This window comes from Rhyacophila brunnea, unplaced genomic scaffold (genome assembly GCF_057557595.1).
Source record: "Rhyacophila brunnea isolate RB1 unplaced genomic scaffold, BYU_Rbru_1.0 scaffold_19, whole genome shotgun sequence".
Taxonomy (NCBI): Eukaryota; Metazoa; Arthropoda; class Insecta; order Trichoptera; family Rhyacophilidae; genus Rhyacophila; species Rhyacophila brunnea.
The window spans coordinates 8,362,378-8,387,960 of NW_028232848.1; the positions used below are offsets into that span (position 1 = coordinate 8,362,378).

Below are 25,583 nucleotides of genomic sequence, written 5' to 3' on the forward strand. Positions count from 1 at the left end.
TTGGCGACGTTTTTTAACAGAACTCGTGAGTGTTAAACACCGTTTTCAGCCATTTTATATGGAATGCCGTTGAACACTGCAGTGGTACTTACACCCTTACAAATAAAACACGCCAATGGACTTACATCGTCGCCAGATTTAAATATTTTATTGTATTTTTTTGACATGCTTAAGACACTTAGACCATAGTTAATAGTATTGGCGTTGGTACGTAGAACAGTTTTCTATAAAAATGTCAGTTTTGAAAATGTTGGTACTTAGCGCCTTAATTAATACACGTATTCATTTTATGTAATAAAAATACTTTATGCAGTTATCAAATGTTTAAAATAAATATAAAGGATAATAAGGCTTTAAAATTATATAAATAGATTATCTACAACGTTTAAGGTATGTCCGGGATCATGCTTTGAAAATAGAACAAAAGCTCCATTTTGACCTACGCTGAGCATGTCCCCCCTTAACACATCCACAAACATAATACCTATATAGGTTTCTTTAATTTCTTTTATTTTGTTAACTGTCAATTCATGGTGGAACTGCATTGTATTGTTGTTTTTATTTAATAAAACGCAATTTTTTTATAGTACTTATTCCACTTTAATTAATATATTAGGACCGGTTTCGTCCGCCTCAGTGGGACATTTTCAACTGAATACATTTTTTTTGAAACAATATTTATCAAACAAAATTCAAAGCGATAGAAATAATATAACAATAGGTACATAATAATTATCCGTCCAATAATACCTTCCCAATAACAGATTAATTTAAAACTAATGAGGTTGGACATTAATATTTCATACTACGTCAGGGCATTAAACAAATTATATTTAAAATATTAACAAACCACAAAATATGAAACAATCTACACTTAGAGCGCGATGCTCAATTCGTACTTACCATAAAATAACAGTAAAAATTGTAAGTAGCCGAAATCCATCTGTTAACTATAGATTATAGAGATAAGGAATCCTTAACCATAGACTAATTTTGTTATGAACTCGCCCCCTTGCCCCCCTTCCGTATTGCCATTTACCACTGACAGCTGCTGTCAAAATAAATTGACGTGTCTTTAAAACGGCCAATACACTCAAATTCTTTTAACAATTTTATTGATCTCAATATGGGTATTGAACAACTATTAAATATCCGTGACATTTAATACGACATAATTTCCTTTACTTTCTTGATTCTGTACATGTCTTAATTTAGTAAAACCGATTAACGAATTGAAATGTCAGTGTCAATGAATTATGAATTAACTTTTCTTATTCAGATTTAGATATTTATGTAATATTAAACCAATAGATAGGTAGTTGAAATATATAAGTACTTAGTTACCTACACACCAACATGGTAATATTAGTTTTAATCACTCTATATAATTATTCACATCATGGCATATATTTGTAATAATTGTAAATGACAAAATCTGACATTTCAACGGCAAGTGTTACCGTATCGGGAAAAACATGGTCAAAAAATAACTTATATTATTCACTAATTGCGGAGACATTTAATCATTTTTATTAAATATTAATTGTGTATTTATAGTTATTGAATTTATTTTGAATATTTTTCATATTTTTGTCATCGTTTAACAATTACAAAATAATTTACCTAAATTATGAAAAAGAGAATTTTTATATATGGTAATATTTTCAATAGAAAAACAGAACGAAGCTATTGCAGATTTGGTGGACCATAGACAACTCGATCATAACTATGAAAGGCTTTCTGGATAGTGTTTTGTTGTAATTATGACATACGATTGTGCATAGGGCTCTTACAATAACATTAATATCAACAAATAATTATGATTAGTCTAAAGATAGATTAGATAAACTTAACCAAAGTGGAATTTATCTATTAAGTTGTGACTCTTGTGATGCCAAATATGTTGGACAAACGGGACGTTCTTTTAATACTAGGATCAAAGAACATTTAGCCTGTGCCAAAAATGGTAATGAATCTTCAGCTTTTGGAAATCATTTAAGTTTAAATAATCACTCTTTTAATATCAGTAAAAAATTTTAAATCCTGCATTTGAATGAGAAATCTATAAAATTGGATAAACAGGAAATCCTAGAAATTAATAGGTATAAATTTTTGCCCAATTCTAATTTGTTAAATGATCAATTATATTTTGTGTCTTCTCCATTATTATACCCTATTTAATATTTGGGATTGTCATAACATAACTTTATATATTGTACATTATTTATTATTTTAATTTTTATTTAATTTTGAATCATATTTTGGTTGTATTTGTTTTTTATTCGATCTTACTTCAATTGGTAATATTGTTTTATTTTATTTTTTATAAAATTTTTATTGTAAATTTTGACTAATCATAATTATTTGTTGATATTAATGTTATTGTAAGTGTAGATTGTTTCATATTTTGTGGTTTGTTAATATTTTAAATAATTTGTTTAATGCCCCTGACGTAGTATGAAATATTAATGTCCAACCTCATTAGTTTTAAATTAGTCTGTTATTGGGAAGGTATTATTGGACGGATAATTATTATGTACCTATTGTTATATTATTTCTATCGCTTTGAATTTTGTTCGATAAATATTGTTTCAAAAAAAATGTATTCAGTTGAAAATGTCCCACTGAGGCGGACGAAACCGGTCCTAATATATTAATTAAAGTGGAATAAGTACTATAAAAAAATTGCGTTTTATTAAATAAAAACAACAATACCTATATAGGTAGTTAATAAAAAATAAATCAACCCCTATGGTGCTATCAAATAAGTTAATCGCACGATACACAGCATCATGAAACATCACATCCGTCCTGCGATGGGGTATCATGAAGACCGTAGAGTTACGAATGATATTGGTGGGAACATGAAAATTAATATTTGCCAGTATATACGGATTGTAAATGATCCAACGAAGAAGTAAAAAGAAATGCTTTAAAGCAATCACTCTTCGGGTGGACAAGGATTGCATTGATAGCATACCCAAAAGAAAACTAGTCGGACAGTAGTTACTTGTTTGGTATTTTTGAATCGGCCTAATGGTTTCGACAAATTTCTCCTCGTACAAATTGCATGCAGCTAGAGTATTTCCCGAGAAAATCTCAATTTCGAGATTCGGAATTTCCCGAAATGATGTAATTTTGAATTCTCGAGATTCGGGATTTTCAGAAAAGAATTCTCGAGATATCGAAGATTTAAAAAAAAACCTGTAAAACATCCGAAAATCAGTGTATAAACAGACAAATTCTAAAAAATGATTTTTTTATTTAAGTAAGAAGACAAACAAATAGAAGTAGGAAAACAAAAGTAATTCAAAACATCACTTATTAAAATAGAATTTCAAAAGGCACAGACTATCTATCAATGGATGCGTTTGATAATCGCGTACGCTTTTGAGACACAAAATTCTCTGATGTTGAAAAATTACGCTCATTTTGAGTCGACGTTGGCTTAACTGTGTTGAATGCGCCGATCAATCTTTGAACGTTTTGTGTTTTCTGTCCACTTTATTCACACTCGAACTCAAATTTGTTAATTTATTTAAATTGAAAAATATCGTTTTTTCAATTAATATTTGATAATAAAGAAATCCCGAATCTCGAGAAAAGATTCTCGAGATCCGGGATTTCCCGAAATGTTACAAATTTCAATTCTCGAGATTCGGGATGGAAAATTTCTAAGAATTCCCGTCGGGAAATTCCCGAAAAGCAACTCTGCAGCTGCTTTTTTGCTAGTAATGAATCTGCCTATAGGTTTCTGCCAATTTCTCCTCGTACAAATTACAATAATTGTAATGTAGCTGCTAACGATGTGTCTTGTCAGAATCAGTCAAAACCAAAATCAGACATTTGCCTGTTTTTTTTTAAATTCTTGCCACAAAAATATGGTTAACGTTTATAAATTACAAGACAATATTGTAACACATCGGTTTTAGCAAATCGCGTACAATTTAATAGCACGTGCAGCCGATATAATTATTTTCTTACGCAAGACGCGAAAATTTTAAGCGCGCAGTCTTTGTCGAATAACAATAAAGAATTGCAATTAAGAAAAAACGTGTATTACTTATTAAAACAGATAAGATAATAATTAGCTATTGTCCGCAGGGTTGTCGGATTAAACAGGCAATCAATGTCTTGGAGTTATTTTAACATTATGCAAATTACTACACAATACGTACCTACTACATAATTTAGATGTAGTTTCACACCTCAATATTTGATGTTTTAAACTTTGGTGAGTAAATAAATAGTCCTCAAAACACAACAAAACCGTAAACACGACCGTTCTTTACTAGACTTAATATAAAGTTTTTACTCTATCGAATCAATCGGTTTTGAGGAAAAAACAAACGGACAATAATTTTGACAGATACGAAGCAAGTTATACGCGAGTCAAGTGTTGATCTTTTACAGAAACGAAATTATGTGCCAGTAAAATTGAAAACACAATTGAATGTCTCGAGTTAAGATATTGGGTTAGATGCAAATTGTACGTATTACATTCCACCGTAGCACAGTTCGCCGTGAGCTTTCTTCAGTGACGTCACTAGACAAAATGCCGCCCCATTTTTTATATAAGTAGTATTTTTTATCATTTTTTCATGCCTCCTATTCGAAGAAATGTGTTGTACGGATACATTACAAACAATATATTATATACCAAACATACAAAATTAAATCTATACCTACATATTTTCCCCCATTTTTGACGTCGGTAATACTGTGGCTTCTTACATGTCATTTTTGCGATAGAAATATTTTGGTATAATTAAATCGATTTCTGGTCACCAAGAACGTCGAAGGGCAATATAAGTAAACTAGACATCGCGAACCCGATAAAAAAATGCAGTCCTGTTAAACCTTGTATGTTAATTAATACATTTTATTTCCAACCAGTGAGCTGATTTTTTTTTAATGGAAAGATATTTTCGTTATTACTAAGTTTAGGTAGCTATTTCTATAACTATACCAAATGATTCTCCTCGATTTGCCGCCCTTCCAGTAACTGCCGCCCCCAAGCGACGCTCAATCTGCCTACCCTCACGAGACGTCACTGGCTTTCTTATATGAAAGATATACTATACGGTCAACTCTATAGCACCGAGATGAAAAAAATTACGCGTTGTTCTGTATTTCTAATCTAATTACATAGGTAGCTATTTTCTACTGTCTTTCCCTTGAATTTCGGTAGTTTTTATTACATGTTTTAGGTACAAGTCGGTTTGCGGAAGCCAGGTGGGAACCGCGCCAATTCAATCAAGAATGAAAACCTAACCTAACCTATCCTAACAAATAATCCAGTATATCGCTATTTTCAACGTTTGTTTGTGTAAACAGACAAGAACCGTGTTTTATTTAGACATGAATTTTATCTCAGTACTATACGACCCAAAGAGATTGCTCGGTCTTTAATATACGCGACCATATATTTCCGATACAACATTTCACGGTGAAGTGTGATACGGCGAACTTCATACGTACAAATTTCCGGACACGAAGATATTGGGGTGCCCGGTTTGAAATTTTCAAGATTCTGAATCGGGGTTTCGGACTTGGTTCCAAAGTAATTAAAGGATTACCAGTGTTCCGGGTATGGTTACTTATTTTTAAAAATGAACCTCAATAAAATGTAATTATTTAAAAATAGGGACACCAAACACATGTTTTGTTATTAACGGCAAACCAAATGAGCACGTGACCTAATATAATAATAATGTTTAGGAATACGGGTCAATGAGAGATGGGAACTGTCTCAAGGAATAAAAACAATAGGTAATAATTGATAAAGCAGGGAGTACACCTTTTTCAAAATGAGACGCGTCCTTAGCAATTGAGACTGTAACATAGACCTGAGACTGGGTATGTTATGTTCTCCTAATCTTTTGCTATGGAATGGAGATGTGAACGCTGAACTATGACTGATATTACGAAGGTTAAGGAAGGCTGTATAAACACATAATCAAAAAACAAAATTTCACCGGCGAATTTAAGAAATTCCGATCCAATTCAAAGTCGAGGTCATTTTTAGCTTTAATTCCGCATTTTTTGCGACGAATTTACGAGATTCTATGTTTTTCTGTATTATTTTTTAAACTTTTTTTTTTGCTATTAACAATTTCTCCAATTCTTGAGATTCTTATCGATGATTCCTCGAAAAATGAAAAATCTCTAAATTTCTAAAAAATCATCTTTTCTGATTATTTCTCAATAATTCTCGATCACAACCTCTATCTATACAGGTGAGTTAAATATAAAAAATCCCTGTGTTAAAAATTTACATAACAGCGTCCACCTGATTCGTCGAAACGCACATGATAGGGAGTGGTCGGCAAACTCATTAGTCAAGAGAGCCAAATATCAAGAGTACAACGATTGCGATTTCTTTGAAGAGCCAAATTTTTTAAACTTAAACTATATAATGTAGGTACACTGATTATTAACTTAATAAAGTTTTAAGTCTTAATTAAACTATACGTAGGTACAGTGAAAAAAACTTGATGTCTTACTTAAGGGGGGACATGCTCGTCGAAGGTCAAAATTGAGTTATTATTGTATATTCAAACCATGATCCTGGACACTCCTTAAACGTTGTAGATAATCTATTTATATAATTTTGAAGCCTTATTATCCTTTATAGTTATTTTAAACATTTGATGTCTGCATGAAGTATTTTTGTTACATAAAATAGTACTTTTTTAGACCTCTCGCTCTAATGTTTTCGAATATAGTCATATTTCGGTACATAACTGTGCAGTGGTGTTAAGATTTTTTACATTTATTAATTTTTAAACGCATTTATGAAACCATTAGCATAATTTATTACGAGATAATTTTTGTAAAATATTCACGATAAAAAATTATTTTGATAATCTCTGTGATCCCAAATTTTACAAGAATTAGGCATTTTATTATTCAAAAAATCGGCAAGATTAACACATTTAAAGATGATTCTAAAGATATTTTTTATAAGCTATGTCTTTGACCATTCAAGTGTGATAAACATTTTATGAATAATGAATGCTTTATAATAATTATTGACCTAAGAATAAGGTAGTGTTTTTTTGAAATACGCCATTTTTTTTGTCATTCCCTAGTGGTTAAGCTACAACATACGGCCGTAGCCATAAATTGACAAACTATAATTAAAGTAGGGAGTAAAATTATGTTAACGCGCGTGTTTGAACATGTACCTAACCGATTTTATTTTTTATTTTTTTTTAAACGGTACATGTTCAAACACGCGCGTCAATATCATTTTACTCCCTACTTCAATTATAGTTTGTCAATTTATGGCTACGGCCGTATGTTGTAGCTTAACCACTGGGGAATGACATAAGAAATGGCGTATTTCAAAAAAACACTACCTTATTCTTAGGTCAATAATTATTATAAAGCAATCATTATTCATAAGATGTTTATCACACTTGAATGGTCAAAGACATAGCTTATGATAAATATCTTTAGAATCATCTTCAAATGTGTTAATCTTGCCGATTTTTTGAATAATAAAATGCCTAATTCTTGTCAAATTTGGGATCACAGAGATTATCAATATAATATTTTATCGTGAATATTTTACAAAAATTATCTCGTAATAAATTATGCTAATGGTTTTATAAATACGTTTAAAAAATAATAAATGTAAAAAATCTTAACACCACTGCACAGTTACGTACCGAAATATGACTATATTCTAAAACATTAGAGCGAGAGGTTTAAAAGAATACTATTTTATGTAACAAAAATACTTCATGCAGTCATCAAATGTTTAAAATAACTATAAAGGATAATAAGGCTTTAAAATTATATAAATAGATTATCTACAACGTTTAAGGAGTGTCCAGGATCATGGTTTGAAAATACAATAAAAACTCAATTTTGACCTTCGACGAGCATGTCCCCCCTTAATAATGATATTATTTATTGATAAAAATTAAATTGTATGGACGGTATCCATAAAATTAAATCAATAAAGTATATAAAAGTCTATAGAGATATAAATTACATCAATTATTATCTTTAAATTAACAATTGCCTTCCATCTCCTTGAAAAGTTTGGGTAAGTCAGGATTGTATGATGTCGTTTTTAATTTTAGGCACGATTCAGGTTTTCATCAATAAGACAACTTCTCAATCTTGATAAGGTTCATGCTTGCAAAAGATTGTTCGCATGAATATCTAGAACCGGAAAGGGAAAGAACAGCAAACGCTAGTGTTTTCAATTGATCATATTATGAGTCAGGAATACTATTCCAGGTGTTAAAAATCATCATGTCTTCCTTCTCCAGGTCTTTCAAAGTAGACTACTTGTGCTATGAACCATATTCATATTTGTTTTTCTCCAATATGTCCATATCAGCACAGAGACGTTGAAATTTAGAGCTCCATAATTCTTCATTTTTTAAATCCAGCAATTACATTTCAAAATTTCAAAGTTGCCATTGTCAACATTAAAGGGAGAAAAAATTAATTCTGTTACCGTAGCATTAAGAAGTTTTTTTAACAAAGCTAACGTCGCTTTGCTGTTTCTGAATTCCTGAATCCTGTTGAGAAGAGCTTTCCTCATATTTAAAATTGTTGTTTTGTAATAGCAAATGTCAATATCAGAATTATTTTCGTAGCGATGTTTCAGCAGGCTTTGAAAGTGAATCGAAGATTCTCTTTCGAAATCTTAAACAAAAAGGGATAATTTGTTTTCGAATGAAATAACTTGTTCTAACATCGAAAAAAATGTGTTTCCTTCCCCCTGCAGTTTACGATTAAGCTGATTTAGATGAGACGTAACGTCTCCCATGAAATAAATTTTTGGATCAACTGATTGTCCGTTACCTATTTCTGGATAGTGAACATCATTCTCAAGGTTTAATTGGTTTAATTTCATGGTTTAATTTCTGTTAATAAGAAAGCGAAACGTTTTAAAACGTTTTATCTTGATAATCAACGTACCCTGTTATGCAGCAGAAGATCTGCGTACTAAACTAACTAAAAAAATTAAATTGGCGATGATTAAGAGCTAACTTTGCTAATTTCTTTTGGAAATGTCTGCGCACAAAGCGCTATTTGACGAATGATGCATTGTGTTTATTTTTTTCTTTCAAAATAGTAACAAACCCTTTTCCTACACCGGTCGTACTTTTCGCCCTATCTGTTGAAATTGACACAATTTTATCGAGTGGAATATGATGTTTTTCCATGCACTAAATTACAGCATTTGCAATATCCTCTCCACATTTGACCTTTGAGTGGCAAAAATCCTAAAAGTTCTTCTTTATTACCTGTAGATGAAATAAATTGTAAGTACAAATTTGTCCTGTTTCATTAATGTCACAAAATTTCATTTATGTCACAAAACTCGTCAACTACTACTAATAAAGCTGAAACCAATTTAAGATCTTCGATTTGCTGGTTGGTTATATTCGAAGACATTTTGCCTGTTTTATCTTTCACTGTTTTAGTCCGTACGTGGTCATTTGTAGAAGAGCCACACTCAAGGGGCCAAAGAGCCACGTGTGGCTCGCGAGCCGTGGTTTGCCGACCACTGGAGATAGGCTATAATTTTATGTGCGAACCAATTTGGTTGAATATTGCTGTTGCCCTCTCAATTGGCATCACCAATGGCCATTCCGAACAATATACTGTACCTGTTAATTTCTAAAGTTTACGTTTTTTGAGATGTGTAGTCAGAATTAATTAATAGTTTTTGATTGACTTCTGTGACGCGACTAAATTATAATGTGATCTAAGTCTTTTCTGATGATCCCTGGTTTAACGACTGCGAGCGTTAGTTACAGTTTTTGTCGATAGATGTTAGGTACTATAAAACCACAAACTTACTTAAAAAAAAACTATTACCTACCTATGGACTGCTATGTGGAGGGTAGTGATTAATAACCACTAGATTTTAGATATAGATTAGACACTTATTATTTCTCCACAAATAACATTTAACAATACAGACTGGAGTGTCTCCTTTAGAATTTTCAATAACTCGAGATTACATGCAATTGAACGAGTTACACCGGTGGATTTTTCTTTTTATTTATTCCTGAATAATGCAGTAACCATAACACAAACAAAGAAATGTTAAAAAAACATAGTATTTAAATATAAGATCATTTGCACCGATGATGTTGAGTCTTTCTGTGGAATTCCCTATGAAGCATGTTTAATTTGACGTAAAGTACCATTTTTGTAATAGACAGAATAATGATTTTTTATGAGAATTGGCGGTACATTTTTTGTATTTTTCACTTTTAGGCTTCATCTCTATAATACAAGAAGAAATTCTTCAGTTTGGTCTGCGCCCATTTTCTCGTAAGCCATGTTTCGATACAGAGTGAACTAAAAACCATGAAGAGTTTACATATTTCAAAATCCATTTGATTACTATAATTGAGAGATAACCACCTAACCTTCAGTTCGGAAGTTTCAAGAGATTAATCTGATATAAACGATAAATATTATAGTACATATATTATACATATTTCCATACGTTGGAACAGCTCAGAAACATGATAAAAATATTGCTACGAAGCGGGACTAGAACCCGCAACCATTGGATTTCGGCTAACGGTAGGTAGATATAGTAGCACGAACTAAAGTTCAATAACATCCTGCAACTATAACTCAAGGATAAGTATATGGCTTACCACAACATAATATTGTGTAAAATGCAATGAAGACGAACTCTTATATTATTTCGCTTTCCTTATACAGTAGGTACCTCATGGTCCCCACATCCTAAAGCGGGCCCCCCTACCTATCGTTAAGTTTAATGGCATATGTGACGCTCAACAGATGCGTTTTCAAAATTGTGTTAGAGGTAAAAAAAGTAAGGGCCTTCAGTGTATTTTTAGCATTTTTTTTTTGTAGTTTTGATACATCTACCTGAAATGTGGAGATGTCGAATATCAACACAAAATAGTAAAAAATTGCACCGCATAATCTCATGTGTAATAGCGCTGTAGGCGATTTTGTTATTATTCAAGCAAATTCGTGATGTGTTTATCTCACATATTATCTGATCTACCTGCCACGCCAGGCTAGAGCCCTGTCACCCCCCCCCCCCCCCCCCCCACCCTGAGGTATTTAATCAATCTTCGCGCTCGCAGGTCTTTCTGGACACCATCAACCAACCAACCGAAGTCAGATAGACCAGTGTACCAGTGTTACGCAACTTTTCTTTTCACGGGGACCGAATTGAATACCAATAAGTTTTTGGGGTCCGCATTTAAATACCTCCAAAATCAAGAGCTTTTTTGCCTTCAAGATTTCTTATTCTTTTACAAGTGTTTTCACTTTTTCGGACAACTGTGTATTGCTTCCTATCCATATCTATTAAAAGTAATTAAGTCAAACCCGTTTCCAGGTCCTAGCCGAGCGTTGCCGAGCAATCACATCGTTCCGGCCGCGCCCTATTCCCATCCACCAGGAATGGGAAGCGGACGTGTTCCCCGGCCACGACTGGGAGCGCGGCACCCGCAGCACCTACCCCAACGTCCCCCCGCAGCCGCCGTGGGAAGAAGCCCTCCGCCACAGCGTCTACCTGACCCTCGTCAGAGACAAAATCGACGACATCATCTCCGACGGAGAAAACGGGAGGCGGGAAGTGTCCGAGGAAGACATCAACCTCTGGCGCGAAGTCAGAAAAGCCCCGTTCGAAAGAAACTCTCAAGAGAGAGGGCCCGTATTTGGAGACATCGCCATATTATCGAGAGGGAAACTGACGGAGACGCGTCGAGGATTTAAGTTCATTGAAGATGAAAATGTTAAAGAGTGTATCGAGTGTCATGTTTTTGGTGCTAGGCCTAACGAATTGGAAGCGGAGAAAAAGTTAGTAAGACCGTGCGGTCCTGATCCAAGTCCCGGATGCAGTGAGGGCAGTACGAGAGCGCTGTGGACAGTTAGGAGAATAAGGCATAGGAATCCTGAAGGTGACTCCAATCCGTTCAGATACGAGTTGATGTTTTCGATAGCTTCCGCGAAACCTGAAGGAACCAAACTGGAATACGATGCACCGTCACAGACTTTCACAATCCAAGAGGCCAATAAAAACGTTGAAAAGCATCACAGAAAAGGGAAATTTGTCTTTGAAGACGAAAAACACGACACTACGACAAAACAAAAAAATAATTACTACCCAAAGCACAGCAGTGAAGACTTTAAATACGTTTACGAAGTAAAACGGAAACCAACGCCGAAGCGCAAAGATGTTTACTACCCCACGGCGAGCACTGAAACAGAAGACGAAGAGGAAGAGAGGAAGTATTGGGAGCACAAAAAATACGAAGCTGATCGAAAGAGAGCCGATTACGTCCCGAAGGTGAGTCAAGAGTACTATCACGGGTACAGGGGCGGTGACAGAAGACCTCCGCTGAATACCGGAGAAGTTTACTTTGACGGAGACGCGAGGAAGAAATATCCCGGCGGTTACGATGACAGTTTTGTGAGGCCTGACAGCGAGGAGGGAGCGAAACACAGTGGACACAAGAAGTATGGCGTCGTTGAGAGCGAGGAGGACTTCGCAGACGTCGAAGAATATAAGCATCCCAGGGGAAACGTTAAGCCGCCGACAATTACGCATCTTCATCACCATTATTATTTGAACGATAAAGGAGTGCCTATCTTGAAAACGAAATCGCACGAGTATCCCAATTATGAAACCTATATTCCTACTTCTTTCAAAGGATTCAATACCAATGACAAGCCTCCTTCGGTGGAAAAGTTTTCAAATTACTTCAACGAATTCCCAAAGGCATTACCGCCTACCGAGACACATGAAGGTCACAGTGACCCAAAAACTCCAAGTTATACAACTCCCAAAGACGGAAGCACAACTCCAGTTTATATAACTCCAGAAGTATACTCGCATGTGAACCAAATTGATAACCATACGATTCCTACAGTGAGTCACGATTCAACTATCAGCAATTCGAATACACAACAAGAAACAATTTTCACAAAACCATTTTCATCACAAACAACACCAATAAATGAGCGTCCCAGGTTTTTAAAGCCAACAAAGCCATTTCGGCCAAGCCCAATTGATACAATAGTAAGATTTTCAGAATTGGATCCACTTTATCCGCCAACTGTTAGCACAACAATATTATACAAGACAACCGATCATCAAGCAAGTTCTATGTCATATGCGACTGATTCTCAACCAACTTCTACTTCTTCAAGAAAACCTGATAAAGAAGAAAGCAAAGTTTATGAAAATTCTCAAACAGCTCCGACACAAGTGGCATATGAGACAACAGAAATAGAACAGGTTACCGTTGAAGAAGTGACCGAGCCACCGGTAGAGATGACTGTGCCTGTACAAACTATTGAAAGCAGTTCTTCGACCGGTTTTACAACTGAAGGTGGTGAAGATTCCACGCAAATTACATTAACTCAACCGTCAGAAGAGATTACAACATTTAATGCGGAAACAACTCAAATTGCTCATCCCGAATCAGTCACAAACATAAGAGAGTTCTTTCCGAAGAAGAAGATAGAAAGAACCAACAACAAGACAAACCGACGGGTGAAGCTGCAAAAGAAATTTTCTGAACTGGTCAACGCACAAATGTCACCACCGCCAGAAGCCACCATCGGCACCACAATATCGTATGCGGTACCGTCCGCTACACAATTATCTCCAACGGCAGTCGAATCTATGGATACCGTTCAATCGGAGAGTAAGATCACCGAAACCCCGCAAAATATTACAAGTACAAGAACACCGTTCACCAGAAAAAAGTTCACAAATTTTACATCAAGAAGAAATACGAGGCTTAAATACGACAGGAAACCAACGAGTTTGACGCCTAGAAGAATACGACCAAAGGTGTCCACTATCAAAGATGTCAATACGACGCCGGAAACAGTTTTGAATGCAACCGAAAGTCAAATAGAACTGAATACAAATGTAGATAACATCACCGAAACGATAATGAAAAATAATGATAATACAACGGTTGATGAAGTCACTGTACAAAGTGAAACGGAAAAAATAAATGACACAGCAACTTCTCAAACACAGCACATATCGAAGTCACCATATTATTACAACAATATTGAAAATGACACCAAAATTGAAGATGTGATTGAAAGAATGGTTGAAGAAGTATTAAATGAAACAACAACAGAGCCCGTAATTCGAAATGCAAATAGAAATTCAGTGAAATTTTCAAGCAGGATAAAATTTAATGAAAACGAAGAATCCGAAGTTGAAAATGGCAGACGAGGCCCTTCTCTAACAACCGAAGACATCCATAGAGAGATAACTCCGCGAACATTTGAAAACAACAGAAGAGATAGAATTTCATACACGACTGAAAATAACAGAAGAGTTACAACCGAAAATATTAGGAGAGATACAGAGTCACCGACAACAGAAAATATCAGGAGAGATACAGACTCGACTACAACTGAAGATAACAGAAGAGATACTGATTTACACACAACAGAAAATCACAGAAGGGATCGAACGTCACATACAACTGAAAATAACAGAAGAGATAGAACGTTGACTACAACTGATAACACTAACAAAGATACGGATTTACATATAATGGAAATTCACAGGAGAGATCGAACGTCACTCACAACCGAAAATAATAAAAGAGATAGAACATCACCTACAACTGATAATACTAGCAGAGATACAGATTTACATACAACGGAAATTCACAGGAGGGATCGAACGTCACTCACAACTGAAAATAATAGAAGAAATAGAACATCACCTACAACTGATAATAGTAGCAGAGATACAGATTTGGATACAAGTGAAAACAATGGGAGAGATCGAACATCACCCACAACTGAAACTAATAAAAGAGATAGAATATCACCTACAACTGATGGTATAAGCAGAGATTTACATACAACGGATTTACATACAGCTCAAAATAACAGACGAGATCGAACATCACCTACAACTGAAAATAATATAAGAGATAGAACGTCGCCTACAACCGAAAATAATAGAAGAGAGACAATCGAATATACTGCGAGAGACAGAGATTCACCTGTGACTGAAAACAACAGGCGAGATAAACCTTCACCTACAACCGAAAATGTCTGGATAGATACAGATTCACCTACAACAGACGATGCTACAGATTCACATTCAACTGAAAATATTGGAAGAGATGTAACATCACAAACAACTGAAAATATTAGGAGAGATAAATCTTCGCTAAAACCCGAAAATAATAGAAGAGAAAAAACTTCACATGCAGCCGAACATAACAGAAGGGAAGGAAATTCACACACAACTGAACATAACAGAAGAGAAGGAAATTCACACACAACTGAAAACATGAGGAGAGATAAATCGTTACATGCAACCGAAAATAATAGGAGATATAGAACTTCACATAAAACTGGGAACAACAGGAGAAATAAAACTTTGCCTACAGTTGAAAATGGTAGAAGAGACACAGTCAAACATTACAGGAGAGACGGAACTTCATACAGTATCGAAAATAACAGAAGGGGCACTAATTCTCCTACAACCGAAGACACTATGAGTGATACGCCATCGCGAACAACCGCAAGTTCAAATAACCGGTTTAGTGAAAAACAAGATGACGTCTTCACGCCCTTGACAAGAAAAAGTTACGTCACATCGATCAGCTTGAAACTCGGTAACAAAACTAGGCCATACTTCCAACCTTCGACTGAGTCACCTAGAAACGAAAGCATCATCGAAAAAAAGAAGGTTCAAATAATTGAAAACAGCACTTTTATGGAAGATTTATTGAACGAATTCGATTTTGACAAGGCCACGAAGGCGAGGATCTCTGAGGTGACAAGCAGCGGGGCGCTGTTCAAAGTGTACACCGCGGAAGAGAATGACTCTGAACGAGGAGAAGTGACGACACAAAGTGAAGAACTGGACCATTTGACTCAACAAATAATTGATCACGCCAAATCAGTTAATTCATTATCGTTGACGAACACAACTAACGATGACGATAGTTAGACTTATCAGTGAAGTTATAAAACAGTTTTACCGATGGTAAAAGTTAAAAAAGTGCTTGGTATATCCGATGAAAAAGGTTTAATTTGTAATAAAGAACTAAATGATATGTAAATAAGGTGAGATACTTGTGATACTGAGGATTGATCTAATACGAGTGTACCAAGTTAAGTGAATTGACTTCAAAGTGAAATATGTGATTGTAAATAATTATACATACTTATCTGTTTTCAATATTCTCTAAAAGTTGTCTCCGAAAAAACGGACCTTCATTATAATTTCATGAAAATAATTTTTCTATGTTTATTGATGTTTGATGGAGGATAAGTGAACCGAAAACATAACAATTTTATTGGTATGGTTGCTATGAAAGAAAACGATTATAGTCTGATTTCTAAACTTTTTTTAGTTCTCATGCATATTTCCTTTTTTAAGTCATCCGGTCCAAATTTTCTGCCAGCTGAGATGATTTTTCTTACCAAAAAAAAATTCACTAGAAAATTTATAAAAAACTTCTTTCTGGTTCAAAGTCGATAGCATTTTGTTTTAACTTTATTATTATTATTTGACTAATTTTTCTTCGTAACGATTTCTCTAAATCTCTCTCTCATTGATGATTTCTTGTTTTCTTTTCTCCAAATTTCGGAAAATGTATTTCTCAACATTTTTTTACCACAGCCTCTCACACGGCATAATATACTCCAATGTCGGGAATAAAAAGCTTATATTATTCACAAAAATCAGTTACATGTTTAAATCTTATTACATGAATAAATGAGTTATGTAGAAACGGCAAACTAATTTTTAAATTATATTATGTCCCTTACACTCGATCAAACCTCAGCACCTCACCTCATTTTAGAAATAAGGCCATTCCCCAATAGAGAACTTCACGCAAAGTAATAATAGTTATACTGATAATTATATCGAATTAGTTAAAGATTCGAATCTGGTTGATTCAGTTGTGAAACCATTATCAAGACTATTGTATAATAATTTCTAAGCTTGTCTTATATTATAAGAATGACGTAAAAGAGATTTAGGACTTCTTTGACGTATAATAAAATTGCTTTCACTTCTTTAAGCATTAAAAAAACCAACAATGGTGGGAAACAAACTTTTAATAATTTCACTGTACAATTAATTAAGAAGAATTTGTTTCTCAACAGTGATTGATACAAAATAATGAGTCAATGTGTTAAACCATTAATTCTGTAGCACATACCTTAAATTTAATATTAATAGCTATACAAACGACTAGGTACCTAAATAATTTAAATAATAATTTTGTTTTTATCAATTTTATGTAAAATATTATTGTAATAAGTTTTACGTAAGCCTATATATAGAGTTAAGACGGAGAACTTAATACCTGTATTCATATCAGTAGCGAGAGGTGGAGGTAAGCTGTTAAGATTTGTCATAAAAGTACACACTAAACATTGTCAGTCATACTTGTCTTATCTGTTTTCATTGAACTAAGAATACAATTTATTTTCAGATGGTGCTGGTTAATTTTTTATATTCAATTAAACCCTGCCTAAACCAAAGCATAATGGTTTAGGTATACTTTGGGTGATCCGACAAAAATGGTGGACACCTTTTCAGTTATACTTATTTGCTTACGTTGAATTACCTCATTTAGTGCTAACACCGCGACAATGGTGATGTAGTCTTAGTTCAATGAAAACACCCTGCTTTACTTTCAAGATAGGTTAATGGAACCTCGCCCGTTAAGTGATATCCCTTTTAATGAATCATTTATTTTCAAACAAATCTGTACAATTTCAATATTGCTAGTTGATGCATTAATTTTTTTCAATCGCATCTATTAAAAAAATGATGCATTCTTCATCAGGGTTAATGTGAAGTAGGATATTCAGACCTTGTACTAAATGAGAAAACGCTTATGTCGAAGCCTTTGAGGTTAATGTTGCGATTACATTATGATCACGTCACATGCTGGCACGGTGACGTATTTAGTCTATGGTTTCATCATTCCTTATTCGAATTATTATTCATTATTCAAGGTAATTTCAATTAATTTCTAAGTGTACAAACGTTAAAATTTCTTGCAAATTAATTACTCCATAGATAATATTTAGAACAAACCCAACCAGCAGACCACAGATAATAATTTAATAGAAAATCCATAGAGCAAAAAAATAAAAACAAAGAGCACGTGTTTTGATGAGTCGAAAATGTGTAGGCATGCAGAGCATAATAAAAAATGTCCATTGAGTCATGCGGTTGGCGATGTAGCGCGATACGTGTGAGGTGACCTCATTGTTGTTCCAGCCATTTCAGCAGATTTTGGCAGACAACTGACAAAGTTCGTTTAAAGGTTCAAAATGTGCTAAGGGATCAGTCTGATAACATTTTAAATATCAAGAAAAACATCATTACACATTTTTTCCCCGTAGCATCAGCTTCCTGTGACAGCACATAATAATGTATTCGAACCTTAACTGTTGATCGAGTGGTTCTTGTCATGTGTCATTGTCAAATTTAATGAAGCAGGTGTTCGTGACTTGTTATTGTTCTGCATCAGGTCCAAATATTTGTGTTTCCAATTTGTCTGATTTGACCGATTTTTTCTATGCATAATAACATAGGCAGAATATATTATTTTCCGCTGTCGAAAATATATTAAAAAGTATTTTTTGGCGGCTGTATGAAAAAAAAAATTAGGCCGTAATTCGAAATCGCGCCATAAGCCGTATATTGAGGTAATGTTTATTATAAAAATTTAGACACGTAAGATTGTTAATGATTTTTTTTGAATTGACCGAAACAGCTATGTACTAGGAATAATATGAATTAAGTCAGATAAATAGAATTAACAAAAAAAAAATTGTTACAAAACCATTACATATTATAATGGAGCAGTGATTGTTAATACACACAATAAGCTGTTTATTTTTTATCAATATAATATGAATGAATCACTTTAAATATTACAATAATACGCACTATTTGTATACCTATATTATATATGAAGGTAAGGTATATATTGGTATCAAAAGATATGTAATTGTTCTATATTATAATGATGTTATATTTTTCAAACGTACCATTTAAAATAAGATTGTGTTTTATACATATTCGTGTTTACAATATCATAAAATTGTATATAATTATTATTTTAATGAATAAATTATATGAAAGTAAAAAATATTATTTCTGTAACACGTGGGAAAATCTGTGAAAAAAATATGCATTGTTCATGATTTAAAAAATATATATTTTGATATATGAACTTACCGGCCCCTTCCATGGAATATTTGTATGTGGCTTCAGGCTTCGATGGAATGAGAGCCGCGTAAGACTCCGGCATCATGTCCCGTATTCTTTGGTGATAAGATAATCTGACAAAAGAAATCGAGAAGTAGATAAGTATAAGCAAGTTTCACACTGCAATTAGGTAGTTATATAATTTCAATTTTCTCTACCAACTAAATGCAGTGACATCTTCTGATAACCATAATTTCATAATATTATATTGCGTAAAATTTGACAGTGAATAGTCAATTAGAACCTATTTTCGTGCATTCAAAAGGGAACACAAAAACCGTTATTTTCCGCAAATCGGTTCCTTAGAATCAAACAAACGTATCTCATTTTTGTCTACTTTACAGGAGACCCCAAACACAAGTAAATTTACATTCCACTGACATTAACAAGACAGTTTTTTCATCTGATATGTATTGAATTATTTTTATGTGTTGTCAGATGCCCAAAGATGCCATTTTATATCCAGTAAGTACCAAACGTAACTCAAAAACACTAATTAGTGTGTGTACTTGCTCAATAATATAAAAACTGTAAACCTCCACTTTTGACCACAGGCAACTACGGCAATCGCCATTTTGATATATCAGTCACTGTAATTGTGTAAGTGTGTTCAGTCCCATATCGCACCCAGGTTGTGGTTCTATTGAAGGTAGGACGAAGAGGTGCTGTGGAGCTTGCACACTTCCTCTCTTTCAAGAGCATACGGCATGGAAGATATAGAAATTTAAAAATACTTCCTTCGTACATGCGTTGTAAAATCATTGGCAGCGCAGCTACTCGTTAATTATAACTGTTGCGAAAGTTATCAGTAATAACTATAAATAGTTTATTAATTTATGAGTGTTTCACTCGGTGAACTCCTAAATTAGAAATGTATCGCATTGAAGTGTATTTATAGAAAAAGTGGAGATTGATAGTTTTTGTTGGGTAAAGTGACAGAACTGACGGGTAAGCTGTTGTACATTAGAGCCTCTATGATAATTATAAAGTCGCAGAGAAACCAAGAATTTGCGATTAAAACCAACCTTAGGCATTTGAGTAAAGTCTCTCTGATAAATTTGGGTCTGGGATGTTCCGAGTCCAGTTGCAGACACGAATCCCAATCCTCCCACGACCACCGGAACTGGAAGTTACTCAAGTGATACGCAAACCAATTGACAAACCTAAAACACAAATGATAATGTTAACAATTTTAATTGACAGCATATCCAGCCCATACCGACTGCCCACACAGTCTAACGGTTGAATGGTTTAAAAAACGGATTTCTCAAAAAATGCAGTTTATGACGAGGTAAAAAACCAGTTTACGTAGTACTATTGAAATTAACTCAAAGGATTCGCACTCACAACTTCAGAGACAGGCACTCTGGCACTCCTCCATTTTTGTTAAGGTCTAATTACACAAACCCTTGAATTTTTTGAAGCCAGAACATGGGTTGAGCAAGTGGTTAATATCCATTTCTCGTAAAACAAATCTGTTACGAAACCTCTCCGTAAGGTGGCCAAGATACACAGTGAATCCACAGTGAAAAATTACACGAGCCGACTCATAGATTCAACAACTAATGCCGATTGTCATGAGCTATCGTCAATCTTAAATACTAATTACACGGAATTCAGTGCATGGCCTGATTATAGTTGGCCCTGTCAGAAGCTCACAGCTTCAAAGCAATCTGTCAACCCAATCATCGAATTGTGACAAATTAAACTAGAAATTATTATATTCTCCTCTTCATCATCGTCATCAGGGGCGCGACAACCCGGTGTGGGTCTTGGCCTCCTCCTACAGCTCCCTCCACCTGTCCCTATCCAGTGTGGCCGCTTTCCAATTCGGTACCCCCAGAATACGGCAGTCACTGGCAGCTCCATCCAACCAGCGAATCTTTGGCCTGCCTCTTGTTCTACGCCCTATTGGATTGCACTCTCTTTGCCGGTTCATTGCCATTCATACAGTGCACATGACCTAGCCATCGCAGTCTCCCAATCTTGATTGATTAAACTGCGCTGCAATCTTCATACAGCCCATAGAGCTCCGCGTTTAACTATTAAAACTGACATTTCATGATTGGGCCAGACCTTTGCTGAGAGTCGTTGGATCACTGAGTCTGCTAGTGGAATTTCCACAAACAGTGCAAATTCATCAAATTTTAGTACCTAGTATGAAATTATTAGTCTGATAAAAATACGAAAAAAGATTCAGAAGAAAAAAGATTCAGAAATTCCAAAATAAAAATGATATTTTAAAATATCAATATAAATAATGTAATTCATTCTCTGAAAATAAGCCTGAATTACTTACTTGATTCTAATGTGATTCATTAAAACTGACTGTGTATTGTTATCACGGAGAACAGATTGATAAGATAAAAATTTAAAATCTATCACCATGGACCAAGGTTTTGAAGCGGGGTACTTTATGACGGTCAGGTCATAAAATAAAGCGTGCCAATATTAAATCCGCGTTACTATATTATTATGATACAGATGTAACTATTGAAAATAATATGTTCTTTAACACGTGTTAAAAGTTTATTCCATATTTGTCCACACTCAACTGCTGTAGCCTGTTCCACACCTAGTAAGATAAGCCAGTTCCCATTAATTTTGTACTGATCATTTATCTTCATCCAACAGGCAGTCAGACATTTTTGGGGTTCACAGAAAAATGAACATACGGACCATAATTGACCATGGATGATTTACAGTAGAACCTCGATATAACGGACAATATATCCAGTCAAAAGTGAATGTTATTAAATACATCTTGTTAATGTAATAGACATTTAAATCCAAGTGTCAGCGCAATCTAATAACATTTATTGACTACTCATGATTGTATGAAATTCAACTATATTATAAGCATTTTCGTAATTTTAGAGAGTGGATTACAAAAAACAGCAGGTTTCAAAAGTGCAAACATAACCTGATTCTTTTTTCAAACTAAGATTATCGAAAGCAATCGCGTCGACATCGAACATTAATGTCACTCCTCAGTGGGTGTGTCTAGATCAGCAATACTCAACCTGCGGCCCTTTAAGCTTTTATGTGAGGCCCGAAACACATTTATTATCAGGAACATGATTTTTAATTTTGAAATAAATGCTTGGATACACATTACTTTTGTTTATAATTTTTTAAATCTCAAAAATGTTTTGTAAAAAAGGGGGGTTTTCATGATTTTTTTCGTCACACCAGTAGTGATGCGGCCCGCGTTACTTTACAAATATATGTATTTGGCCCGAAGAAAAAAAAGGGTTGAGTATCATTGGTCTAGATATATCATCCGAAGACGAATAAATAGGATTTTATTTGTGTTTTTATATAACGGACACCTCCACACCCGCCCGCATTGGTTCGTTATGTCGAGGTTCTACTATATTTTAATTCTAATATATTTTTAAAATACTTTTATTTGCTTTATTGTTGCCACGTTATTTAGGAATGAATAAAATAAATCCGTCAATGTAAAGTACAAATCACACAATAAAAAAAAATACATACCTATCGAAACAAGATGTATTCATGGAATCAATTCTCATGAATAAAATTTCTGTGGCCTGCGCCAAAACTTGCGGCATAGTCGACGGCTGCAGCTTGCACAGCTCGATCAGAATCGACCCATAACAGATGTCCAAGTGTTTGGGGACAGGCATGTGAAAGAGCTCAGCAAATATCATCTCGACGATACAATAATCAAGAGGAATCTTCGATTTGAAAGGAAAGTATAACAACTGTGCTGCGCATTCTTTCCGCTCCGTGTGATGGAGTTCAACAATTGAATGAAGGTGTTCCTCGATGAGGAATCTTTCGATGGCGTGTGCTCCCGGCAGTACCGGACCCTCAGGACAGTCTGTGTAATCGAACATCCTAAAAACGACCCACGGCATTGGATAAACAAACGAATCTTGATGAGGCGGAGGAATTATAGTTGGCAAATTATGTTGTAGAGCTTCGCATAAAACGGAATCAAACGCTAAATACGGTCTAGGAATATGTTTCTCGGCCCAATTGTCTTGTTGTAATTTTTTAATTTGGGCCCATAGACAATCCAGATATTCTTCTTGCGGATGAGGAGCATCAACAGACCACACTCGTAGAGCATTATGATGTTTTTTACTTCGTTTATTAAGGAAAACTTCAATGCTGACGAGTAAATTTTCCAAGTGAGATTCTTTTTTCTCGTACAGCTCTCGTCCGACCCACGGTAGCGTGCACAGGACGGCGAATACGTAGTAGTCTTTGCGGACTTGCGGTACGCCGTCTTCGTTGGAGACGTTGATCAAATTTTCTAGTAATGTCAGCAGAGATGACGCGGCCAGAACGTGACAGTTGACCAAGTCCGCGATGAACCTGAGAGAATATCGGGCGGCATCCCATTTGCACGTTTTCAAATTCTCCTTGAAAGTCTTTACCATGTAGTCAACAAACTCCCCTCCGAAATTGAAATTCTTCGCATTCAGCAATCCTACCAGTGTAGCGTATATTGTACATTTTTCCGGCATGCGGATGGCGCATTCTGTCAGAATTCTGAGTATCTTAACTCGAAAAGTGCTCAAGTCTGCCTCCAATACACTTGCTAATCCTTCCAAATTAGACTCCAAGCTGGATGTACTCTTTTCGCCGACACGGTGAATAAGAGTCTCGAGACGATCTTCGATCTCTTGATTTTCTGATACCCTCCGGCGTTTTCGATGCAAGCGATCTGTAAAAAAATAAATAATACATTGCAATGCTACAATACGGACAAAATAAAATTGTCTGTCAAAAATGTCAGGGAATAGAATATTTATTACCATATCCATCTTCTTCCTCATGAGGTCTGCGGCGGTTCATCCTCGACAATAATGATCCTCAGAGGACCCAAACAAAATAATATAATACTATTATTAATTTTAGTGTAAGATAACCAAATACCGTATAACCAAACTAAAATGTTGAAGTATTTCAACGTTTGCGTCACATACGCCGATGTCTTCTTTTTCGAATAAACAAAATGGTTAAGATGTCTTGTCTATGACAGTTACCATAAAAATTATTGTTGGCAATACTATTTTAGCGACCCACTGTGTTTATGTTTATTTCCAGAAATACTGACCCGAGATCAAAGTGCCCGAGACACATTCGTCTTGAAAATATTTTTACAATATAAAGGTTCAAATAGACTATATGACGATTGGGCACATATGTGACAAGAGCGTTTTAGTTTCTATGATCATATTTATGCCATTCCGTTTACACATAAGCCAATATATGTCAAAAAAATCTATGACAGAGGTGTGGACATAGATTCTATGACACCCGTAAGGCCTACCGCGCATCAAATCAAATTTCAAATCAAATCAAATTTATTTATTTTACATATAATGAACATAACAAATTATAAATTCAAAGCGTTCACGACATGACATAAAATAAGTGTTAATAATAAAAAAAAAAAAAAAAATACAGAGAAAAAGTAATAAAATAAGAAAATAAATTAAATAAGTAACAAAATAAAAGTAGATGGAAGCAGACAGAGTGAACTTTGATAAACCCTATCTTAAAAACTTATAAAACAACGTCCACCTAAATTCACCCTCACGTAAGTGGAATATATCAATATCCGAAGCGATTTCATTAAGCATGGTTACTGCCCTCCCAATTGGCATTACTAATGGCAGGTTAGTTCTGCACCGTGGGAGAACAAACAACGCATGCCCTCGATTCCTAAGGTAATTATCAGAGACACACAAGCCAATACCACCAAGAATGGCAGAGTTCACATTTACGCCGCGTATAAGTCTGAAAAAATATGTAGCTAAATAAAGATCCCTTCTAAATTTTAAGCTACAGTATGTAAGCATCCCTAAGAGAAAATCAGTCGGATAGAGCCACGGATAATATCCATACAACCGAAAGTAAAGGAGTCGTAAAAATTTCTTTTGGACTCTCTCCACCATAAGGCCGTACTTCAACTGATGCGGGGCCCAAACGATAGACCCACTCTCAAGTCTGCTTCTAACTAAGGAGTTATAGAGAATTTTTAATACCGTAACATCCGAAAAGACCCGGGAAGTACGCAAGACAAAGCCCAACATCTTTAGCGCCTTTTTACAAATGGTATCTATATGACCACTAAACGTCAGTTTACCGTCAAATGTAATTCCAAGATCTCTTACAGATGCTATTCGCGAGAGAACTCTGCCATGCATCGAGTACTGGAAAAACAATACTCGTGAGGCTTTAGTAAACGATAAAACATTGCATTTATCAATATTGAAGTCCAGTTTGTTACGCCTGCCCCAATCTAATATATTATCTATATCAAGTTGAA

At 34.7% G+C, this 25,583-nt stretch overlaps 1 protein-coding gene across 1 annotated transcript in view; it reads right to left on the reverse strand.

Moving 5' to 3' along the window:
• The window catches only part of Cbp80 (Nuclear cap-binding protein subunit 1), a 65,167-nt gene extending 40,911 nt beyond the window's left edge, over positions 1–24,256 (reverse strand). Inside the window, exons 1-4 of the mRNA XM_085946061.1 lie at positions 24,064–24,256; positions 22,772–23,972; positions 20,296–20,433; positions 19,241–19,344 (exon numbers count right to left, since the gene is read on the reverse strand). Coding sequence (XP_085802187.1) covers positions 19,241–19,344; positions 20,296–20,433; positions 22,772–23,972; positions 24,064–24,103 — 1,483 coding nt within the window. The 5' untranslated portion in view covers positions 24,104–24,256. The remainder of the gene's footprint in view (positions 1–19,240; positions 19,345–20,295; positions 20,434–22,771; positions 23,973–24,063) is intronic.
• Positions 24,257–25,583: the final 1,327 nt, after the last annotated feature.